At 45.5% G+C, this 23476-nt stretch overlaps 1 protein-coding gene across 6 annotated transcripts in view; it reads left to right on the forward strand.

The window, feature by feature from the left end:
* The window catches only part of APLP2 (amyloid beta precursor like protein 2), a 72482-nt gene that overhangs the window by 17049 nt on the left and 31957 nt on the right, over positions 1 to 23476 (forward strand). For all 6 annotated transcript variants that reach the window (XM_067751577.1, XM_067751579.1, XM_067751576.1 and 3 more), the window contains exons 2-3: positions 19249 to 19422; positions 20257 to 20380. In XM_067751577.1, coding sequence (XP_067607678.1) covers positions 19249 to 19422; positions 20257 to 20380 — 298 coding nt within the window. The remainder of the gene's footprint in view (positions 1 to 19248; positions 19423 to 20256; positions 20381 to 23476) is intronic.

Here is a 23476-nt window from a genome sequence, read left to right on the forward strand (position 1 = left end):
CCCATGGACGGACAGACAGATGGAACCACCAAGTGACGAAGCTGGTCCCGGATCACGTGCGAGGGCCTCTGGCTTCACTGGCCCGCCCGTGGTGTGCCTAGAATTAAGTTTTTAAGGATAATTTTTTCCTAAAACACTGGAAGTAGTTGAGATTTGTATAAATTATTAGCTTTCTAGTGACAGAACCACCACCACCACCCGCAAATAACGTGCATATCTTTGAACTTGCCCATCTTTTCAGGGTTTTATGTAAAAATAAGAGTCTTTAATTCTGTCATTTATTTGTTTATAATTTACATTTCTAATTTTTCTTTAATGCAAACAGTATGCAGTAGATATCTCTTTTTTATCCTTTTAGCTGTAGGATATCTCAGATTGACATTTAAAAGAACCTTTGGATGTAACTTGTTCCAGAGTTGAAGACTTTCCCTGGTAACTGGTTCATTTGAAGTTCTTCATGGTCATCATTATTGGCAGACATTTATTAAATTACTGTATGCAGGGCACTGCACAGAACACATAGCACACAGCTGAGGGCAGCATATATTGGGTTGGCCAAAAAGTTCATTTGGTTTTTTCCGTAAGATGGCTCTAGTAGCACTTAGTTGTCTTTAACTTCATTTGAAACAGTTTTGTTAGATTGTATTGTGACAGCTGTCATATGAGTATGCCTTTTTTTTTTTTTTTTTTTTGCGCTACGCGGGCCTCTCACTGTTGTGGCGTCTCCCGTTGTGGAGCATAGGCTCCAGACGCGCAGGCTCAGCGGCCATGGCTCACGGGCCTAGCCGCTCTGCGGCATGTGGGATGCTCCCGGACTGGGGCAAGAACCCATGTCCCCTGCGTCGGCAGGCGGACTCTCAACCACTGCGCCACCAGGGAAGCCCATGAGTATGCATTTTTTAAAAATTATCAAAATTTGTGAATTTTTGTGTAGCCATTTTAATATTAAAGATGGAAGAAAAAACTTTCAGCATATTATGCTTTATTATTTCAAGAAAAGTAAAAACAACTGAAATGCACAAAAAGATTTGTGCAGTGTATGGAGAAGGTGCTTTGACTGATGGAAGGTGTCAAAAGTGGTTTGTGAAGTTTCGTGCTGGAGATTTCTCGCTGGACGATGCTCCACGGTCGGGTAGACCAGTTGAAGTTGATAGCGATCAACTAGAGACATTAATTGAGAACAATCAGTGTTATACCACTCGGGAGATAGCCGACATACTCAAAATATCCAAATCGAGCGTTGAAAATCATTTGCACCAGCTTGGTTATGTGCATCGCTTTGATGTTTGGGTTCCATGTAAGTTGAGAGAAAAAAGCCTCTTGACAGTATTTCCGCATACGATTCTGTACTTAAACATAATGAAAATGTTCGGTTTTTAAAACAAACTGTGATGGGTGATGAAAAGTGATACTGTACAATAACGTAGAACGGACGAGATCGTGGGGCAAGTGAAATGAGCCACCACCAAGCACACCAAAGTCCAGTCTTCAGCCAAAGAAGGTGATGTTATGTATATGTGGTGGGATTGGAAGGGAGTCCTGTATTATGAGCTCCTTCCGGAAAACCAAACGATTCATTCCAACCAGTACTGCTCCCAGTTAGACCCACTGAAAGTAGCACTCGACCAAAAGCATCCGGAATTAGTCAACAGAAAACACATAATCTTTCATCAGGATAACGCAAGACTGCATGTTTCTTTGATGACCAGGCAAAAACTATTACAGCTTGGCTGGGATGTTCTGATTCATCTGCCGTATTCACCGGACATTACACCTTTGGATTTCCATTTATTTCAGTCTTTACAAAATTCTCTTAATGGAAAACATTTCAATTCCCTGGAAGACTAAAAGGCACCTGGGACAGTTCTTTGCTCAAAAAGATAAAACGTTTTGGCGTATGGACACCAAGGGGGGAAAGCTGGCGGGGTAGGGGGGCTGGTGGTGGTGGTGTGATGAATTGGGAGATTGGGATGGACATATATACACTAATGTATAAAATAGGTAACTAATAACCTGCCGTGTAAAAAAAAATACATCAAAAAAAGATTAAAAGTTTTGGGAAGATGAAATTAGGAAGTTGCCTGAAAAATGGCAGAAGGTAGTGGAATAAAATGGTGAATATATGCCACGGAGCAACTAAGCCCGTGCGCCACAACTACTGAGCCCACGTGCTGCAACCACTGAAGCCCACGTGCCTAGATCCCATGCTCCGCAACAAGAGAAGCCACCACAATGAGAAGCCCACGCACTGCAACGAAGAGTAGCCCCTGCTCACCGCAACCAGAGAAAAGCCCATGCGGCAACGAAGACCCAATGCAGCCAAAAATAAATTAAAAAAAAAAACCGGTGAATATGTTTTTCAGTAAAGTTCTTGGTGAAATGAGAAATGTCTTATTTTTACTTAAACACCCAAGGAACCTTTTGGCCAAGCCAACTTTTTGGCTTCTTTTGTTTATCATCCTAAGATGATAAACAAAAGAAGCATTTTAGGTGGTTGGAAAAATGACAATCAACACTTCTCCAGTCTTTTAAATATAGATTATTTTAATGTAGCTTATCTTTTTTAAAGAACCTATTTATAGGGTTTACTTCCAGGTATTTTTACATTGTCAGCCATTAAGTTCCTGCTTTCAGTTCTTTGGGGTATGTACTGGAAAGTGGAATTGCTGGATCATATGGTAATTCTACGTTTAACTTTTTGAGAACTGCCAACCTCTTTTCCACAGTGGCTGCACCATTTTACATTCCCACCGTCAGTGGCAAGGGTTCCAGTTTCCACACATCTTGGCCAACACTTGTTTCCTTTATTTTTATTTTTTTGGCTATAGCAGCAGCAGGCCCCCTTTATTTGTCAGATTCTCGTCTCCCCAAGGGAGGCTGAGTGTGGGTTTTCATTTTGTCTTATACCCCTGTCTGTTCTCTGTCATCTAGAGGCACAGAGTTTTCAATCCTTGTTGAAAAGCGGAGAAAGTTGGCTTGAAATCACCTCTTGCAGTAACAATTTATTACTCATTTTCAAGAGAATTGCAAACCACATTTCATAGCAGAACCTTTGCTGATTGGCTGGTTGACTAGCAGAACCTTCACTGATTGGCTGGTTGACTCTGCCACGCCCCGTCCCCCTTCTGAAGAGGATTTCTGCTTAATGCTGTATGAATGTTTTTCCTTATAGCAACTCTTTTTTTCTTCCCTCTCTGTCCCCCTCTCTCTCCCTCCCCCTCCGTGTCTCTCTCTCTCTCTCTGTCTCTGTCTCTCATAGCAACTCTTTAAGAAAAATGATTCCTGGAGGCTTGATTAGCTGCCTCAGGATCTACATTAATAAAATATCCTGCTGGGCTGTTGTTTTGAAAGATTAATCTTGTGAATTGATACAAGTCATTGAGACTCAGTGTTGGTTCGTGTTGTTTTTAAACAATGGAAATAGTAGTCAGGACAGATTAAAATCAGATTAAAATGTTTTAAGTATTGATTTTGAAAGATTAAATACAAAGCACAGACTCAAAGCTGATGGGCTCCCAGCCAAGCTGAGCCATTACGTGTGTGTGGGTGTGTGATGAGTGAAGAAGCAGACTTGTCACAGGATGGCGGGAGTTACGGCAGATTATAAATCCAGCACCAGTCCCTGGACGATTGGATCCTCACTAAAATATCCCCATGGTGATCTGATACTAGGCGAGCAGCATCGATGCCTGTCTCTGAAAAGCTATAGAAAATAAAATAGAACATAGACTCTGAGTCAATTTGAGGTAATGATGTTTGTTTCAGTTAACATTAAGAAGGTAATGTTTTAGCTGTACCACTTCTAGCATCCTTTTTACTTGGTAATTTGTGAAGATAAATTTCTTTTGGCTATCACATCAGTATTTGGAACATTTTGGACTTTTATGGGAGAAAATGTTTAGAAGAAAGCAAAGAGACAAAGAAGTGATCAGAGAGGTAACATATCCTATACAAATATAGGGCCTCGATTACGTCATTTTATACCAGCATAGGTAGGGTTCATTGTTGGCCAAGTAAAATATTATCATGTTAAATATTACTGAGACTAAGGTGTGGCTTTTGTGACGTTATGTGAGGGTTACTATTAGTCTTATGTACGTTTGGAAATATTTGAAATCCGTTTTTTCCATAGGGCCACAGAATTCACTTTAACCTAATATGAACACTTGTTTTCATCCTGGCATCAGGCGTTAGAAGTGAGTTGCAAAAATTCTTCCATTGAGCTACTTAATAGCTGTTCCCAAGGAAGGTGAAGGAGAATCATTCTAATAGGCCAGCACAGATTGCCCACATTCGGCTTGGGTACTAAGTTACCGGATAGTATTATACTTAAATAGCTGCTTGGCCTGCCAGTTTTTGAAAGCTTCAAGGTGAGCTAGTTCTGATGACTTTGTAAGACTGCTACTACTATAGAGTTTGGGAATATTTCCTTTTATATTAGGATTATTCTGTTCACGTGATGTCTCCCTTACCAGCCCGAGCCTCCATGTGGGTGAGAACTTGTGACTCTTCAATTTGTTGTCTCTGGAGCCTGCTCTAATAAGGCCCTTGCAAATGTGTATTGACTCAAGGTCCTGTGTGATGTGAGTACCATATCATATATACTCTATCTGTTCTGGCCTTTTTTTTTTTTTGGTCTTTGGAAGACCTTTGGGTTTTGTTCTGTGGTTGTCAGAAGCCTAAGAGAGTGTCTTTTTGTTTTTGTTTCTGTTTTGTCTGTTTGTTAATGTCTCAATCAGGCTTCTTTTACTATTTGTAGGATCTAAAGCGTTGGGGGATGGAGGCGGGTTGTCATCCTCCCCCACCCTCCAGCAGTTGGATAAAATAAGAACTTGGGCTCTTGGCACTGTTTTACCCACTTACATAACCCATACCAAATCCTTTTTAAGAAGAAATGTCTCAAGGTCCTTTTTCCTGTCTAATTCCCGTTCATTATTTTACTTGTAGCCACTTGTCTCTTTTGCACGAGCCTGGCCTCTTTAGAGAAGCTTTTTTCTCTTTAGAGAAGCTTACCCATTTAGCTATCCAAGGACCCCATTCCTGCAAATGCCAGAAACTCTTGCTAGCCTTCATAACGGAAGAAAGGGAACTGCAGTGAACGGAATCTACAGGTAAATGAAAAAAAGTCGTTCGGTCGTGTCTTCCCCTAGCACAGTGTTAGCTGAACACTTAACACAGCGCTGTCCAATAGAAGAAGGCGAGCCACATATGAAATGTAACTTTTTCTAGTTGACATTTTTTTAAAAAGCAAAAATAGGTGAAATGAGCTTTAACAATATAGTCTATTTAACTCAGTATATCTGAGATAATTATCATTTCAACACGTATAATTTCCTGGATGAATGCAGAGGCTTCCTAAGTGGCCTCCTTGTCTCCACCTAATCTTGCCGAATCACACCCTCTCACCTTCTAAAATATGCCTAGCAGGGTCGTTCTGGTGCTGGCGCTGGAGCAGAGCCCCGGCCCAGTTTCCTTGGGGAAGGGGTTCTGGAGACTTAGCCGTCCACTCCCCGCAGCCCCGCGCCTACCCCTGCCGCAGCGCTTCTCAGATGCCAGCGCCGTCTCCACTTCCTTACGTCTTGTGCATAATGTAAGTGCTACACTGTAGGTCTGGGCTTCCCTGGGTCTGGATCCTGCCTCTAAGACGGTGAGCTCCCCAGATACTTAGACTGAGTCTTATTCGCTTACCCAGCGTATTCATTTGCTAGGCTGGCCGTGGCAAAGTACTACAGACTGCGTGGCTTAAGCAGTTGAAATTTATTGTCTCACTGTTCCTGGAGGCTGGAAGTTTAAGATCTACGTGCTGCTGGGTCACGCTCCCTCTGAAGGTCTGAGGGAGGATCTGTCCCAAGCTTCTCTCAGCTTCTGATAGTTCTTGGCTTTGGGCAGCATAACTCCCATCTTCACATGGCATTCTCCCTGTGTGTGTGTGTTGTCTCTTCACATTTTTCCTCCTTTCATAGGGGTGCCATTCAGGTGGGGTTAGGGGCCACCCCACTCTAGTGTGACCTGATCTTAATTACTGATATCTGCAACAACCTTATTTCTAAATAAGGTCGCATTTGGAGGTGATAGAGGTTAGGACTTCAACATATGAATTTATATGAATAACACCCAGTGACTAGCATATTGACTGTAACGTAACTGTAAAATGATCAAATGAAGTAATCTGAGGAAAGGATCAGAATTTTATTTTCTTAAAGGCATTATGTTTAAATAATCAAGATAGAAGCTCTCAATTTTATTAATACTTCTCATCTCTAGTTTTCAAATATATTCATAGTTAGTGGCTTTTGAATTGTTGCACCTCAAGAGATGCAGGTGGAGGGACTTCCATGACGGTTCAGTGGCCAGGACTCCGCGCTCCCAATGCAGGGGGCCCAGGTTCCGTCCCTGGTCGGGGAACTAGATCCCACGTGCCGCAACGAAGAGTTTGCATGCTGCAACTAAGACCCGGTGCAGCCAAATAAATATTTTTTAAAAAGAGAGAGATGCAGGTGCAGGGTTCTAGCTCTAACTCTGTCCTGGTGAGAGAATGAATAGACCAACAAGAACAGAGAACAGGAGAGAAGAAAAGATGTCTGTGCAGACTTGATGGTGGACCTAGTGACTGAGCCAGCAGACCAGAGAAGCTGGAACCTAAATGCAGGGACACCAGCTAAAAGCAAGCTGATTTGCAGAGCAGACCTTGAATGAGGGATGGAAGCATCAGGGTGAGGCTAATGGCAGGGAGGGGTTGAAACTAAACATGAGTAATCAGGCCCTGAATAACGCACCTCACCCCACCTCGCTGCACCTCAGGAGAAGACTTCAGGTTCCTCGGGACGCCAGGCCCAGCAGAACACGAGGCACTGAGAGGGGAAAGGCTCCCTTCCTAGGCCCCGCAGACCCGCAGCAGCCAGGCTCGGGGGCCGCAGTCAGGGAGGGAGCTGAAGGATTCCTCTCTGGACAAGTTCTGTCCATGTGCAGCAGGGTCCCTTTCCTAAACACTGAGTTAGATGACTTAGGGTCACCAGCCACTTCAGGAACACCTTGAACAAGAACAACACAGATGGGGGAACGGTAGCTTAAAGACCATGCAGGGAGCAGGCAGGTAACTTCAGTAGGCTCTTGATATTTACCTCAGAGAGGAGAGGTTCTTTCCTCTGTGAGGTAAGAGTTTGCAATAAAAAAAGCCTTTCCGAGAACAAGGAAGAGTTCTTGGTGGTTGGAAATGTGATACCAGACATTTAAAAGTCTGGTTAGAAATCGTTCTGAAAGGGAACAAAAAGAATCTAGAAAGGAAGAGGTAAGAAAGGAAGAAGATCAATGTAGGAGGTAAGATGCGGCTGATAAGAATTTCAGAAAGAGGAGAGGAAACCCAGGACTGAGTGTTTCCACCATGATGTGGCCCACTGAGCGCTCAGGCAAGTGAATGACAAAAACTCAGACCTAGGCCTATTAGAATTGAATCTCAGGATACCGAAGATTGGTAAGATTTTACTTCCATGTAGGAAAAAACCAGACCTGCACAAAGAACGAGGGATCAAATTGGCTTTAGATGTACCAGCAGCAGTGCTGGAAGCTAGATGGCCCTAGCTCCACATCTTAACCTGTGAGGGAAATTTGTGTCCAGGTTACAGTTTAGTGCTTGTCCAAATTGCCAACAAAGTGTGTGCGTAAGATAAAAAGTTTCATGTGTGAAAGTTTCTGGGAGGCTGTGGGAAGCGGTGAGCCACTGACACAGGCGGTTAAGTCAAGAAGGAGCAGAGGGCTTCCCTGGTGGCGCAGTGGTTGAGAGTCCGCCTGCCGATGCAGGGGACACGGGTTCGTGCCCCGGTCCGGGAAGATCCCGCATGCCACGGAGCGGCTGGGCCCGTGAGCCATGGCCGCTGAGCCTGTGTGTCTGGAGCCTGTGCTCCACAACGAAGGAGCAGAGTACTGAGTTGGGAACAGGAGAAAAGGGGGAAGCAGTTTTCAGGACGGTTGTGATCAGTCCCAGGAGTGGCAGCTGTGCTCAGGCCTGGAGAGTCATCAGCGCAGTTGAAGCAGGAAGACGGTGCCTTGTCTTCAAGAAAAGGGATCAGAGCCATCTTTGCAGATCTTCCTGGCAGGCTGAGTGCCAGCGGTCAGTACAGGCAAGTAAAGGAAGAGATGGTCTTGCAGAAGCCGAGGGGGGAAAATAGATGCCTAAGGAGGGAGCTGGAAGTACAGTACCTTTTTATGTCATAATCATGTAAATAGGAGTATTGATTTGACCAGCGGAGCAAGGAGAAGAAGGTGGGTGAACGTAGGGTCTGGTGGTTTAAGAGTTCAATCCTTTTGACTAGAAAGTCGATCGATGATGTCCGGACTGAAAAGGTATGGAAGTGGTGAGGCATAAATAGTGGGAGAAAAGGCTGGAAGGGCCGCCTTGGGGTGGAGGACTCCGCTAGGAGCCTGGTGTTGGGTGGCTTTTCAGGCTGGGCACGTGGACTCAAGTGGCAAAAGATAAAAAATGGAAACTTGCCATGCTGCTTGAGTTGTTTTCATTTTACTTGTCATTCATTACAGATGTACTTACGCGAAGGCTAGCACAGCGTTGATCATTTAGAAATCGCTGCTGAGTGGTATCTGCTTAATTCTTACTAGTTTAACTAAATGTGTTGGAGAGAAAACAAGAGCACAGCCTTCAGCCAGACAGTCACTTCCTTGGGTGTGAATGATTACCTACTAGGTAGTTGGTGCTGTTTCCAGGTGCCGAGATTAGAAAACCCGGAGGGCCTGCCCCCAAGCACAGCCCCACCCCCTGCCAACCTGCATCCTGTTGGAGGGAGATGGGCAGTGCAGGTGAATGAGCAGGTGACTTCCCATTGCTGGAGGGGAAAACAAAACACCGGCAGGGTGGGGCCTGTCCTTGGGAAGGGCCCCCAGAGATGCACATTCGAGCTGGGTCCTGAAAGGTGAGACGTGACAGCTCAGGGAAGAGCAGGGGCAGAAGTTCGAGGTGCAGAGCCTTGAGGCAGGAGAGACCCTGGCTTGTGCCCAGGAGGGTGGTGTCCATCGCCAGATGGGTTGGGGGAGGAAGCAGGGGTCGTCAAGAGTTGGAATCCCTTGGAACATGAGAGTGAGTGATGTGTTCTGCCTTGAGGTGATTCAAAATGCTGTGGTCGGAGTGGGTCTCGGAGGGCAGGGTGGACATAGCTCCCCAGGGGCCCACCTGACCAGTGGGACAGAAGTGCTCCTGGGCTTTCCCCTCTGGGAGAAGGGGACCAGCAAATGCTGAAATCTTGGTGTGTGTGAGCTGGACCACCATGCTGTGCATTTCCGGGTCCATCATGCACCCTGCAGCCTACCGAAGGCCCCTCCCAGAGTTACGCAGTGCACACGTTGACATCCTTTTTATTCTTTTTACTTGGGCGTAGCTTTTCCTGCTCTCCTTTATGCATTTATTTAGTAGTTAGGTGGCTGGTACCCAGGAAGGCTAATTAATGGCAGAGACAGCAAGCAGTAAGCACGCTGACTAGCAGCTCATACTCGCTTTATTACTTTATTTTTTTAAATTGCTGTTAATGACAATAATGTGCATGGGCATGGTCCCAGACAGGAAGAATTGTTGTCTGCAGGCAGATCTGGTGCGAGCTGATAATACAGTATTTACTTTTACATTTAAATGCTGCGTAAATCATGGCAAAGATGCCTTTCTGACTTGATTTGAACTTGGAGAGGGTGGAGCTCTTCCATATTTGTGTTATTTTCATAGCATTTTGATGGACATTAGAAGTTAAAGTGATTTGTCACATCAAGATTGATGTGTGAATATTGCTTGACCTAGTAAACGTGAAATGTTCAGCAGAACAGCATGTGGAAATGGCTCATTTTGTATTTTTAAATGTGCATTTCCTCTCCCTGCCCTGTGAACGTCATCCTGGCAAATTGTCTTATTTTCTGTTTATAAGGAAAGAAAGATGGGTTATTCACGGAGGAATTTCTGCCCTTTCTTGCCATTCAGCGTCACAGAACCTTAGAAATAAAGTGCTGACTCTTTGGTTTTCATGGAATAGTAAAGCTAAGAAAAACATTTTAGATAGATAAAGTTGTCAGTTCTTAATATCATGGAAGGAGCATTTTTAAAAAACAGACTACCCATTTATTACTGCTGCCACCCTATGAAAAACATTTTAAAGCAAAGGTAAAAAAGAGAACCTTAGAATTCAGGACAGTCACTTCTCAAGAGAGGGCAGGGCTTCCCTGGTGGCGCAGTGGTTGAGAGTCCGCCTGCCAATGCAGGGGACGGGTTCGTGCACCGGTCTGGGAGGATCCCACATGCCGCGGAGCGGCTGGGCCCGTGAGCCATGGCCGCTGAGCCTGCACGTCCGGAGCCTGTGCTCCGCAACGGGAGAGGCCACGGCAGTGAGAGGCCCACGTACCGCAAAACAAAAAAAAAAAGAGAGGACAGTTTGCATCTCAGCACCTTCGGCATTCGTGTGCGCACATGCTCTCCAGACCTTTCTTACTTGCCTAAGATCTGTTGTTACAGACCTTACCAGGCAAGTAAGGTGTCAGGGAACCCCTGCTTTAAATTTAAAACGCCAGTAAAAACTGTCCTAAATATTAAAACATGGATGTTTGCAGCTGCATGGATTTTTCTTATCTTTTCCCAGATAGTGTATTAAAGGAGAAAAGATCCAGTGAAATCAGTTCACATGTCTGACATTGGCTGTTGATGTTTGTGGTTGTAACATCTTGAAGTCAGAGCATTTCAGCCAAAGCTGACATGTTAGATAGTTTCCCAACTTAACCTTGGTAAAAATCACTAAGTTGAGTGTTTATTTTAGTGAAATATTTCTATCTGAAGAATAGAATTTTTTTAAAAGAGGTGTGATTTGTTGTTTCAAGTGCATGAAATATGCCCCCAAATTACCTAATTTTTAATGACTAACTTAATGCCTTTAAAATAAACAAAATATTATAGAGCATCAAATCAGCCAGAAGTAAGCTTGTAACGTCTGAGAATATTGCCAGGTGTGTGCTTGGATATTCAACAGAAAATTCCCCGTCATTTGTAGTATTTCTGTCATCTGTGAGTCAATAAGAATGACTCAGAATGAACATATTTAATGACTAATATTTAATCATTTGTACTTCTGGGTGTTTGTTACTTGAAATCATTTCAGCCTTTTAAGGTTTAGGAAACATGCCTACACACCCCCCGCCAACCCTGTCTAGGCTGTTTGTTTGGCAGGCTCTTGGTTGCTGCCTGAGTAATACTGGCCAATGAGTGCCGAGGGGAAGACCAGGTTCACACCATGGAGATCCTCTGATGTTAATATTCATACTCCATCCTCCTGGCTTTCTGACCTTTGCAGGTAGCAGCCTTCAAAGCATGACATATTACTGCTTTTGTTTGGAATCATGCAGATTTTTATTCAGTGAGGAAGCTGTCTTTGTTTGCAAACCACGTTTCTTATGCATCAGGAGCTTTAGGAAAGTAGACTTCTGTCTGCCGTAGTGTGAGCAAAAGCTAATATTGTGGGGGTCATTTATTGTAATACCTAACATTTGGGTAACACCATATTTATGTTGCCCAAAAGTGAAAACCGGGGTCAGGAGAGAAACTAAATAACCTCCATGAGGCTACTTAGCTTGTAAGTCAAGGGAATATCCCTCAAGAAAACAGATTTAGAGAAATAACGTAGTGCTTTTTTTTTTTTTAATTTATTTTTGGCTGTGTTGGGTCTTCCTTGCTGCACGCGGGCTTTCTCTAGTTGCAGCGAGCGGGGTCTACTCTTTGTTGCGATGCGCGGGCTTCTCATTGCAGTGGCTTCTCTCATTGTAGAGCATGGGCTCTAGGCGCGCGGGCTCAGTAGTTGTGGCTTACGGGCTCTAGAGCACAGGCTCAGTAGTAGTTGTGGCACACGAGCTTAGTTGCTCCGCGGCATGTGGGATCTTCCCGGACCAGGGATCGAACCCTTGTCCCCTGCATTGGCAGGCAGATTCTCAACCACTGCGCCACCGGGGACGCCCACGTAGTGCTTTTTTGATCACAGCAGTGTCTCTATAGAAAACACAGGTTGATTTTGACCTCACTTGCATTTGGCTGGAAGCTGGACCAGAGCTAGGAAGCCAGCAACCCCCCAGTGATTTTCTTTTAAATGGTAAGGCAGTATTAAATTGTCATATAAACATTTGGTGACTGAATTCCCTCAAAATAAAATGTGGAGTGTGAATGCAGCCCTCTTCAGGTGTGTCCAGATTTCAGAGGTAGAGGAGGAATGTGCAGCCTTCACCCCATTTCACGGGTTTGGGGAGGATGACTGGTCACGTGGTGTGCCCATGGCTTAAGCCCTGGTTCTTGTAGCCAGAGAAAATGACATCTTCAGGAGCCAGCCGATGCTAACGTTCAGGTCGGGTGTTGTGCTTAGTGCTTACGTGCATTCTCTTAATTTAATCCCACAACAGGCCCCAGGGGAATAGTATGTCAGTAGCCCTGTTTTACAGATAAAGAAATTTAAAGCCTGATACTAATAGCTATCAACACTTGAAGAACTCCTGTGTAACAAGCACTGTTTCAAGCACTTTTCATGTGTTAAACTCAACTTAAACCTCAGAACAGCACTATGGTGTGTAGTTACTATTGTCCTTATTTTATAGACGGGAGACTGAGGTCCAGAGAGGTTAGGGAACCTGCCAAACGTGGCACAGCCTGTCCGTGGTGGGGCTGGAACACAGTCACGGTTTGCCATCTCATACAGCCCGTGCTCTTCACCATCACATCACGTACTTCCTCCAGGGTCAGGAGTGGAGAGAGCAGAAGGTGATGGCTGGCCAAGCCATGTCCCTAGGACCTCTGTTCCTGAGGAGGTCAGTTTAGTGGAATTCCCATTACAGGCAATTGGAAAGAAACACAGGAACCTGTAAAGAACTTGTTCACTTGAGAATTTTAGATCCATAAACACTGTTCTGCCTTTTTTTTTTAATACTTGAAAGTGTTTTATGTATTTCAGTAACTTCCTTTATAAAAGACTCTTAGCTCTCATCTTAGAGACACGTACAGAAAGACAGGCCTCTCTTAAATCTTGGTGCTTGGATCCTTACCAGTATAATCCAGTTGGACAGATTACCACGTTCTTATAAAAAGCCTTGGAGACAGTCTAAACTATTTTCAGTCTTGGAAATGATACATCATTTATACTTTAATATTTACAGCTCTAATAAAAGCAGGGATTATTTGTATAAATTACTGCCTATGAAAATGATACCTAACAGCTGGCATACATCAGTGGAAGAATAATGACCTTTTACATTCAGAGTTTTTCCGCGTAACCCTAATTCACAAGCTTCTAATTAGAATTAAGTTCAAATGTTAACAACAACAACAAAAAAAAGCCAAGGATTTTCAGTTGGCGTAACGTAAACTGTCACTTTTAAGAACAGGTTTCTCAGTTTGCTGTTCAGGCTGGAAAATGCTTAACAAGAATCCTGATATTTTATTAAATAGTGTGTTGAAATGTTTGAAGTTTGGAGGTTTGTTTTTTTTTTTTTTTGGCTGCAGTGGGTCTTCATTGCTGCACACGGGATTTCTCTAGTTGCGGTGCGCGGGCTTCTCATTGTGGTGGCTTCTTTTGTTACGGAGCATGGTCTCTAGGCATGCGGGCTTCAGTAGATGCAGCATGCGGGCTCAGTAGTTGCAGCTCACGGGCCCCCTAGAGCACGCAAGCTTCAGTAGTTGCGGTGCATGGACTCAATAGTTGTGGCTCATGGGCTCTAGAGCGCAGGCTCAGTAGTTGTGGTGCGTGAGCTTAGTTGCTTCGCGGCATGTGGGATCTTCCCGGACCAGGGCTCAAACCCGTGTCCCCTGCATCGGCGGGCAGATTCTTAACCACTGCGCCACCAGGGAAGTCCTTGGAGCTTTTTTAAATTGAAAGCTTCACGCTGTACTGCTGAGGAAGAGGCACTAGGGACCTCAAACACAGTCACCCTTTGGACAGTAACAGAAGTGGAGTTTCTCATACGTGAGGTTCTGGGCAGAATTGTAATAGTCCTCCCATTGGAGATAAATCAAATGTAATATATATACGCATGGGGTTTTACTGCATTAGGGTATGTTCAGAATAAATAGTTACGTTTTTCAGGTATTGGGCCTGCTCTGATCATACTTGCTCGTTGCCCTACCAAAGAGCGTGTCTTCTCTTTGCAGATTGAAACCATGGAGTCACAGTCGAAATTCAGGCAAGCGATGAATAGAATTTAAAAAAATCAAAACTGTTTTATTTTGAACTAATTTTAGAGTTTTTAAAAAGTTGCAAAAATAGTAGAGGGAGTTCCCCTGTATCCTTAGACTGCGCTTCTCTTAGTATTAACATCTGACATAACCCTTGTGCATTTATCAAAACTGGGAGGTTGACATTGGTACAGCAGTGTTAACTGATGCGCAGGCCTTATTCAGATACCGCTCCAGTTTTCCCACCAGTGTCCTTTTCCTGTTCCAGGATCGCGTCTGGGCTCCCACGTTGCATCTTTTTTCTCCATAGCCTCCAGTCTGAGACAGTCCCTCGGTGTGTCTTTCCTCATCTGTCCTCTTACACGAATTATGGCTGGTGAGGTTGACGGCAGTGTCTCCACTGCGAAGTAGTTTGGCTTCCCTTTTGTAGTTAATATATTGGGGCGATAACCTTGAAACTGTGGATTTTTTAAACTTTGTTTGATTAAGTAAATCTTAGGTGCAGGTTTGTGGACACAGACCTAAGTCATTTTAATTTAGGAATCATGAAGTACCATTCAGAACTTAAACAAACAAATGAATACAGGATCTTCACATCCATGAATAGATTGTCATTTCACTGACATATTCATTTAAAAAAGGAGGGTCAGGGCTTCCCTGGTGGCGCAGTGGTTGAGAGTCCGCCTGCCGATGCAGGGGACACGGGATCGTGCCCCGGTCCGGGAAGATCCCACATGCCGCGGAGCAGCTGGGCCCGTGAGCCATGGCTGCTGAGCCTGCGCGTCCGGAGCCTGTGCTCCGCAACGGAAGAGGCCACAGCAGTGAGAGGCCCGCGTACCGCAAAAATAAATAAATAAATAAATAAAAAGGAGGGTCTTTGAGCAGAGTCTGTGTCTTGATGTCACTCCTGTGCTGGTGGTTAGTAGGTGATACACGTACAGTGCTCTAATGGGAGCTGGAGCTGTGCTGCCCTGCTTCTCGGGGGTACATGGACCACAGGAGCACTTCCTGTCGCAGGAAACAGACTCCCTCAGGAATAGAATAAAGCCCTCCTCTTTGGAGGACGCTCCCTCTGTGGCAGGCACTTTCACAGAGCCTGGAGCCAAGTTGGAATCTGGGGCAGTAGCTGTAGTGAGGAAGGAAGTAATGGATTACCTGTTTGCTCTGGATTGGGAGGCTTTGTGAAGGGAGGTGGGGCTGAGGTGGGCCCAGGAGTTGCTTCTCTTGAGGTGATGATTAAAGGCCCTGTTTGAAGTTACGTTCAGATTTATGTTTGTTTCTATTTATTTATTGCGTTAAAGCCATTTCAGGTTTTCAACCAAGTTACTAGAAGCACTTTTTACCAAGTTGAATTTCCATCCTTGAGTAGCTGAGTCAAATTAATAAAATGGAATTTCTGAATAAGAATGAATTATTAAGTTAAATGGAAGTGCTGAACTAGGAAAGCAGTTGATGCAATTTGTTTCCAAAGCCTTAAAAATGCTGCAGTGTTCGTAGATCAAGGGCTGGCCGCGGTGCCCAAGCGGGGGCGTTAATTTTCTTTCCTAGAGGATTTCAGGTTCACAGGATATCGGAAGTGCTGACTTGGCAACGAAATCCCATTTGTAACATGTTAGGTTAGGAAACAGATAGATTTATATGTTGATGTAATGGGTCAAGGCACAGTGTGTGCCTCCGAAAATGGAGAGCACGTTAAATAAGAGCATTTTCAAAGGAAAGAAGCACGAACATTACAGGAAAAAGCGATCCTGTTATACGCTGGGTAAGGTTCGGGTATGTTTGGTTAGTTGATCCCTAGACGTGGTCCGCAGAGGCTTTTTATATTCCAGATGATACCTTCTTGAGAGTCTCTGATGGCCACAAGGATTAATCTTTCTGAACTCAGAAATGAATCACGGCAGCATATGAGCTGTCTGGACTGATTCCAGTTACCCTCCTTTTCCTTGGTGGGAACTGATGTGAGGAGCTGTGGCTGCCAAGCTGCCTCTTCCTGCTGCTTTAACCTCTGGTGTTTTAGATCCTCTTTAGGGAAGGCACTGTTGACCATCTCTGCAGAAAGATCAAATGCACTTACCACCGATGTATTGACCTCAGTGGTTGACCCGTAAACTGAGCATTCATACAGTTGGAACTCTTGTGGCCTTTCAGCCAACAGCCATAGCGAGCCACACGTGGACTGTCTTCTTCAATGTTTGTTTTTTTTTTTATTTTGCGGTACGCGGGCCTCTCCCTGCTGTGGCCTCTGCCGTTGCAGAGCACAGGCTCCAGACGCGCAGGCTCAGCGGCCATGGCTCATGGGCCCAGCCGCTCCACGGCATGTGGGATCTTCCTGGACCAGGGCACGAACCCGTGTCCCCTGCATCGGCAGGCAGACTCTCAACCACTGCGCCACCAGGGAAGCCCTGTCTTCTTCAATGTGATGAGCGACTGCTTGCACAGTTTTGACTGTGGCCTGGGTGAGCTCATGTAATTGACTGAAGCTGTTTCTTACCTGTATTCATTTTTGGAACTAAAGAGGCAAATGCCTCCCTCCCCCGCCTCTGTACTTCTGAAAGATTAGATACCACCCTGACATCCTATTTAATGTTAAAACATACCAGTCCGTAGAGAGAATTTAGAAAGGATTGCTCAGCGTCTTTCACGTTTAACTGTGGTCGTTCATTTATAGCAGGTTTAGGAAATACTTTCCTTCTAACCTGTAGATTTGGCTTTCTTGCTTACATATTTATCATGTCTTCCTGGATTTTCTTTGTTCGTTTCTGTCTGAGCTTTTGAAGAGTAGGAAGGAATGAATTTGCTGGAACACTGGTTTCGGTGCACAGAGCATCCCTGGGGTTTGCTTGCCTTTGTCTCTGTATGTACCACTTAATGTACTGTGTGCCCATTTCCCTCCGTATCATAATCCAAGTTTCTAGCCTTAATCCTTAGATATGCCTCCCAGAAGAAGAATGGCCAGTAGAAGAGGCATTTTTGTGCACATCTCCAGCTCAGTGTGAGAATTAAGTGCCTTTGTCATGTGCATCTTTATACCTTTTAATGATCTGTTTGAATTAAACGCCATTAAGGTACTACCTATACCTTCTTTCCACAGATACCTTTAAATGTTTTTTCTTTCTTTAGGGGAGACAGGACTTCACACCAGTCTATAGCTTCACGTGCAGTTATTGTGAACGCACAGGATCTGTGTCTTCTACTTTAATAGATGATTATTCATCACAGTGGGGTGACAGTCTATTATACTTAACAAAGTTGCTGACTATTCTCCTCGTTGGATTTAACTGAGGTGTTTTTCAACCCTGGTTGATCTTGGCGACATTTTAGATCCAGATTAGCTTTCTCCCAGCTATCCAGCAAGTGTTCGTGCTTCCTTCTCTTGCGCTACTGGAAAGCAGGCTAATTTTAATAAGCTCCTAAGCAAAACGTGTAGGTGGTAAATTTGTCCTAGAAGATCGGGATGTATTTCAGAATCAAACGTAGGCTCCTAATTGGAAGGACCATTCATGTCTGTGTAACAAGTCCATCAGCACAAATGCAGGAGACTTGCCTGGAAAGCACACAGTTTTCCATATATTTTAAAAGTCAGGGAATTCCCTGGTGGTCCAGTGGTTAGGACTCTGTGCTTTCACTGCCAAAGGCATGGGTTTGATCCCCAGTCGGGGAACTAAGATCCCACAAGCTGCAGGGTATGGCAAAAAAAAAAAGTCATATCTACTTTTTCTTGTTAATAGGAAAACCATTTAATACCAATGCTCTTTGCTCTTTTTGAAAAGATCATAATAGGCCAGATAGTCTAACCCGACCCCTCAAGTTTTAACATTTTAAAAAGATGTTTAATTTTTGTTTTGAAAGAACTTACCCATTAGGAGAGACCACAGAACTTTATTGTGAATGTAACCATCAATATTGGTATATCTTTAGATGCAGGGATGCCTGTGTTTTTTCTGGTGCACGAGACTTTGTAAGAGCCTCACTGTCATCGTACGTAAATGTTTTTTCTCACCTGTAATTTGTGAGCTATTGATGGCTACAGATAGTTGATTTTTTTCCTAGCATGAGATAAAATTGTTCATGAAATCTCTTTTAGTGTTCTCTTTCCATGCACGACGCCATTGCTCACTGAGTTATGCAAGCCATGCTGCCTCTTGGTCACCCCCCAGCCATCGTCACCCAGTCTTGCCTGCACTGCTGTCTGCCGGTGCTGCCTTACCCAAGTACTGTCATCTCTCCAGCTCCCTGAGCCATCCCCCTGCCTACAGAGAACATCAGAGCTGCATTTGAAAAATATTAACTCTGTACTTAGAACCCTCAGCACTCCATCCTTTCTTGGTCTACAGACCATCCAGTCTTGACCACGTGTGCCACCCACCCTTCCCTTGGACCCTCCACAGACTGACAGTCTACATTCTCCCCCAACGGGGTTGGCCAAAGCCACTCCAGTGTCACAGCTCAGGAGGCTTCCCCATCACCTCCTACCCAAGCCTAAGTCACGTTCCCTTTTTGTTGTGTATGCTCCTTCAGCTCTATGTTCTTTTCCTTTGTAGGACATCTGGGAATCTTTCTGTGTGAGAATTGACTCTTGAACTAGACCATAAACCCCAAGAGGGCAGGGGCTGTAACCCTTTGCTCAGCCTTGTGTCCTGAGCATTTAGCACGTTGCTGTGCAAAAATAGTAGTTGCTCAGTAAAATGTTGTCATGTAAGTGAATTGAGTAAAATTGCTGGAACTCTCACCGTTCTATACTTTTGTGTTTTGGTGTATTAAGGAATGGAAAGTGGGTTTGCTTGTATTAGAGGGGACTGCAGGTGGATTTTGGGTTCCCAAGTCAGAAGTATCTAGATGGGGAGTGGTGGTTACAGTTCCCATGCACATTTCTCTCTGATTATATATGTCCAAAGGTCATTTTTTATTCTGGCTTAGTTCCTGGGAAAAGGATTTGTTTATGAAGAAAAAATAGTAAGTAATGAAGATTTTTTAAAAGGTCAATTCTGCTGTCACAAACCGCTAAGTGACTCTCCCTCCGTGCCACCTCTTGGGAGTGAACCTGGAATTTATTTTCCCTTCGATAGGCCCTCGCAGCCAATGCTGGAACAGGGTTTGCTGTTGCTGAGCCTCAGATTGCAATGTTTTGTGGAAAGCTAAATATGCACGTGAACATTCAGACTGGGAAATGGGAACCTGACCCAACAGGCACTCAGAGCTGCTTCGGAACAAAGGAAGAAGTTCTCCAGTACTGTCAGGAGGTAAGCATGCTGCCAGAAACTTAAACGTTTCTGGGTCACGTTTGAACCTGTTTGCTTTAGAAATAGGTGCTCTGTCATTCTGCTGTTTTGACCTAAGACCGAGCTGGTAATGATGGGGGCAGCAGGCTTCTGTTCTGAGTGTGCCCTTGGCCTGGGTGTGCTGTGAGCTCTCTGTCCTTTCTGGACGGAATACTGCAGAAGCTTGGCGGGGCCTTAGAAGTGCAGCCTGGTTCCCTTGGCTTCCCACGTGTTATGGGAAGTTGTGAAACAAGCCCAGTGTCACGTGTGTGCTTGTGTTTTGCACTTGCTGGTAGAAGCCACCAGTATCATAAGGGATTATCTCATGTCTGATTCAACAGACTTGTTGGGTCAACGCTTGACGTAGAAAAGCGTATGAGATGTTTTAATTTCTTACCAAAACTAGCCTTTGGGGTCAGGGTTGGAATATTATTCTATAACTTCATTAACACACACTTCCATAGACTTGCCTCTTACATGTTTTAGTTCTTGAACTCAGCTATTTACACACACCCTACAAGTGGACTCGATACCTAATAGACTTGTTTGGGGCTGAACGCTTGCCGCTTGTGTAGGTCTTTTTTCAAAGAGAATGTGTTAGAAGTGGTCCAAAATCTACCTGTCAAAAGAAAGCTAACAGTTACAGTATCTCTTTGCTTGATTACTTCCGTTGGAACCAGGCAGCAGCGGGGACTTCAGATTTATGTAGGACGATGGGGAAGCTGAGCACGCAGACACTGGTCCTGGCTCACCAGCGAGTGTTCGTCTTTTACGGACAAAGTCAGTCTACTGTGTGTGTCTCCTCTTCCCTTGCAGATGTATCCAGAACTACAGATCACAAATGTGATGGAGGCAAACCAGCCTGTCAGCGTGGACAACTGGTGCCGGAGGGACAAGAAGCAGTGCAAGACCCACATCGTGATCCCCTTCAAGTGTCTCGGTGAGCGTCCGGGAGCACCTCTGGGTTCCTTCTCAGGAATGCGGGTCCCCGGTGTTACACTTCATCTTCTCCTGGCTCACAGTGAGGTGTCGCCATCTGTCAGGAAGCCAAGGGCTGCAGGAACTTACTGGGGGACTGTCTTTTGAATACTCACGGCTTTCTGGTGTCGATCAGTGACTTGTCTTTGATGGTCACTAACTCCACCTCTCCCATCATGGGCGTCCTGTTTTTTCAGGATGAGCCTCTTCCACACCCCCGAGTGAGCGTGCTGCGCTCAGAGTGGTCCAGCTTCGTTCACACCGAGAGTTTGACATTACTGTTGATAGTCCTGGGATCAGTAGTACCGAAACAGCCGAGGGGTGGTCTTTCGTTCCCCTTTCTTTGCCCTACACACATTTTGCAAGCACCGAAATCCTGTATTGTTAGCCACACCAAACCTGTGGCAGTTTTCAGAAGCCGAGAAGTGAGTCGTAGCTGCCTGTAGACAGTCAGGGATGCGTCGGCCAGGCCCTGTGCCACCTGCCTTACTGAAGGGTCAGCTGATAAGGGTGTTTATGACTGTGTGTTTCTGTTAGCAGTCAGACCTAACTCAAGTGCAGCCATAACATTTTATTACCCAGAAGTAGAGTCGCTGCTCCAAATGCCCTTTTAGTGAATGTGCTCATCCTGACCACTGAGCACTGACACATCTGAGTTACGTTCGCGCGTCTGTTGCCTGGCTGACTCAGGAACAGATTTGGTCGTAGAAACTTAAAAGGGCGAAACGATCAATTTTAGATGATCCGCGATAGGACTGACATAGATAGAGCACTAACATAGCCTGGCTAGCTCTGCGGATGTATTTAATTTTAACCACTAACTTAACCTGTTCCCCTCCCTCCTTCATTAAAATCTTTCTGGGACTTCCCTGGTGGTGCAGTGGTTAAGAATCCGCCTGCCAATGCAGGGGACATGGGTTCGAGCCCTGGTCTGGGAAGATCCCACATGCCGCGGAGCAACTAAGCCCGTGTGCCACAACTGCTGAGCCTGTGCTCTAGAGCCCACGAGCCACAACTACTGAAGCCCGTGGGCCTAGAGCCCGTGCTCCGCAATAAGAGAAGCCACTGCAATGAGAAGCCTGCGCACCACAACAAAGAGTAGCCCCCGCTCACCACAACTAGAGAAAGGCCGCGCGCAGCAACGAAGACCCAGTGCAGCCAAAAAGTAAATAAATAAATTTATTTAAAAACAACAACAACAAAAAAAACCTTTCCTAACATGGAACTCATTGCTTTCTCATTCTCACAGGTAGCAAAGTAACAGGAAGAGGCAGCAGCTGAATAACAGTATTTACCGTAGCAGTTACTTTGTTTTAAAAGTATTGAGTACGGGGGAAAAGAGGACAGGTGTGTGCTTAACACCATTTACTTAAAACTGAGCCCCATGCAGTAGTGTGAGCCTTGTGAATGGTTTTGTGTGGTGTGGTTTAAAGACGTTCTTTCATTCCCTTTGGCTGTAAGAAATCTCTGAGTATAAGGTGTCATTCATTCTCTGTAAAATTCTCAAACTTAAGAGAGTACCCTTGAATATTCGTACACGATAGATAGTACCTAGCAATCATTTTCTTCCTTTTGCACTGTCATTACCAGAGGCTTTGTGGCCTGGTCTTCCCCATCCTGCGTATTCTTTGTCACTTGTTGGCTCCACTACCCACCCAGGACTCTGAGCTGGAGATCTGGGAGACCTGTATCTCCCCACACCCAGCCAGTTCTCAAGGCAGCCTGGTTTTTACCTCTTAAGAATGGCTTATAACCATGGTTCCCAAACTGTGCACAAAGGCACCCCAGGGCACTAGGGATATTTTTGATTTTCAGGGAGAGCATGTCAGGCATTGTGAGCTAGCTGGAGGCGTTCACAGTTTCAGCATCAGCTCATCCCGTTCCTTTCGATGACCTCATGTCTTTGTGGGGCTGCTTCTTAGTGGTTTCTGTGAGGAAAAGCCAGCATTGCACCAGAATTGCTGAAGAAATGGGGGTGATGGTGCTGAGTTCTCCGTGCAGGAGAAGCTGTGCAGTGCCCAGCAGGCACAAGGCGTCAGACACAGGTGCTTTTTACTAAGTTGTCACCCTGACTACTTAACTTTTCGGCACCCTTTTGGCCTGGGGGGTGCTGTGAAAAAATTCCTGGGACACCCAGAGTACCGTGACTGGGGAAACTTTGGGAACCTCCGGCTGGTCCGTCCGAGTCCCCTGCTCTACCTCAGTCTTTTATCATTTGCTGCCTGGACTGTGAGAACCGCTTCTGCGCATATCTCAGTTCTGTTCAGTCCATTGCCCTCCCTGATCCAAAATGAAGACTGAACTGTCTCTCCTGCACATAAAACCCTTCAGTAGCTCTAGCTCTTCTTCACCTAAGACCAGGTGTAAGCGCCCTTAGCACAGTTTGGAAACTGCATGGTGTGGCCCTTGCTTAGCTCTGCTCTGTGCCCCCAACCCCTGCTTCGTCCTCCCTGCCCCTGCTCCATCCTCCCCGCCCCTGCTCCGTCCTCCCTGCCCCTGCTGCATCCTCCCCGCCCCTACTCCGTCCTCCCCGCCCCTGCTCCATCCTCCCCAGCTCCGTCCTCCCCAGCTCCGTCCTCCCCGCCCCTTCTCTGTCCTCCCCGCCCCTGCTCCATCCTCCCCACCCCTGCTCCATGCTCCCACCACAGCACGTCCACCTCGTGGCTCCTGCCACGTGCAGTCCAGCTCCCACTGGAGTGACTTTATGTACTCACTTTGCTTGGCGAGTTCTCCTTTTCACACTCATCTCAGGGACACCTCCTTTAAAGGAAGCCTTTCCTGCTGCTCTAATTTCTGTCTTGACGTCCAGGTTTCTCAGCTCCTCTTTGTTGCCGCCCGTGCCCCGTCACCCTGCACGATGCCGGTCTGTTGATGTGTCTTTCTCCAGCTACACTCTGAGCACCTTGGGAGGAGGGTCACGGCTTTAGTCTTCTCTGTCCCCGCAGTCAAGACGGTGCCTGGAACTAGGATGCTGTCTGTTGATTACAAGACCACTACCATAGCTGGTGCACAGCGAAAATGTTCTTTTCTAAATGTTAGTTTGAGTTTTTCCGTGCCA

The sequence above is a fragment of the Pseudorca crassidens genome, chromosome 9, assembly GCF_039906515.1.
Source record: "Pseudorca crassidens isolate mPseCra1 chromosome 9, mPseCra1.hap1, whole genome shotgun sequence".
Taxonomy (NCBI): Eukaryota; Metazoa; Chordata; class Mammalia; order Artiodactyla; family Delphinidae; genus Pseudorca; species Pseudorca crassidens.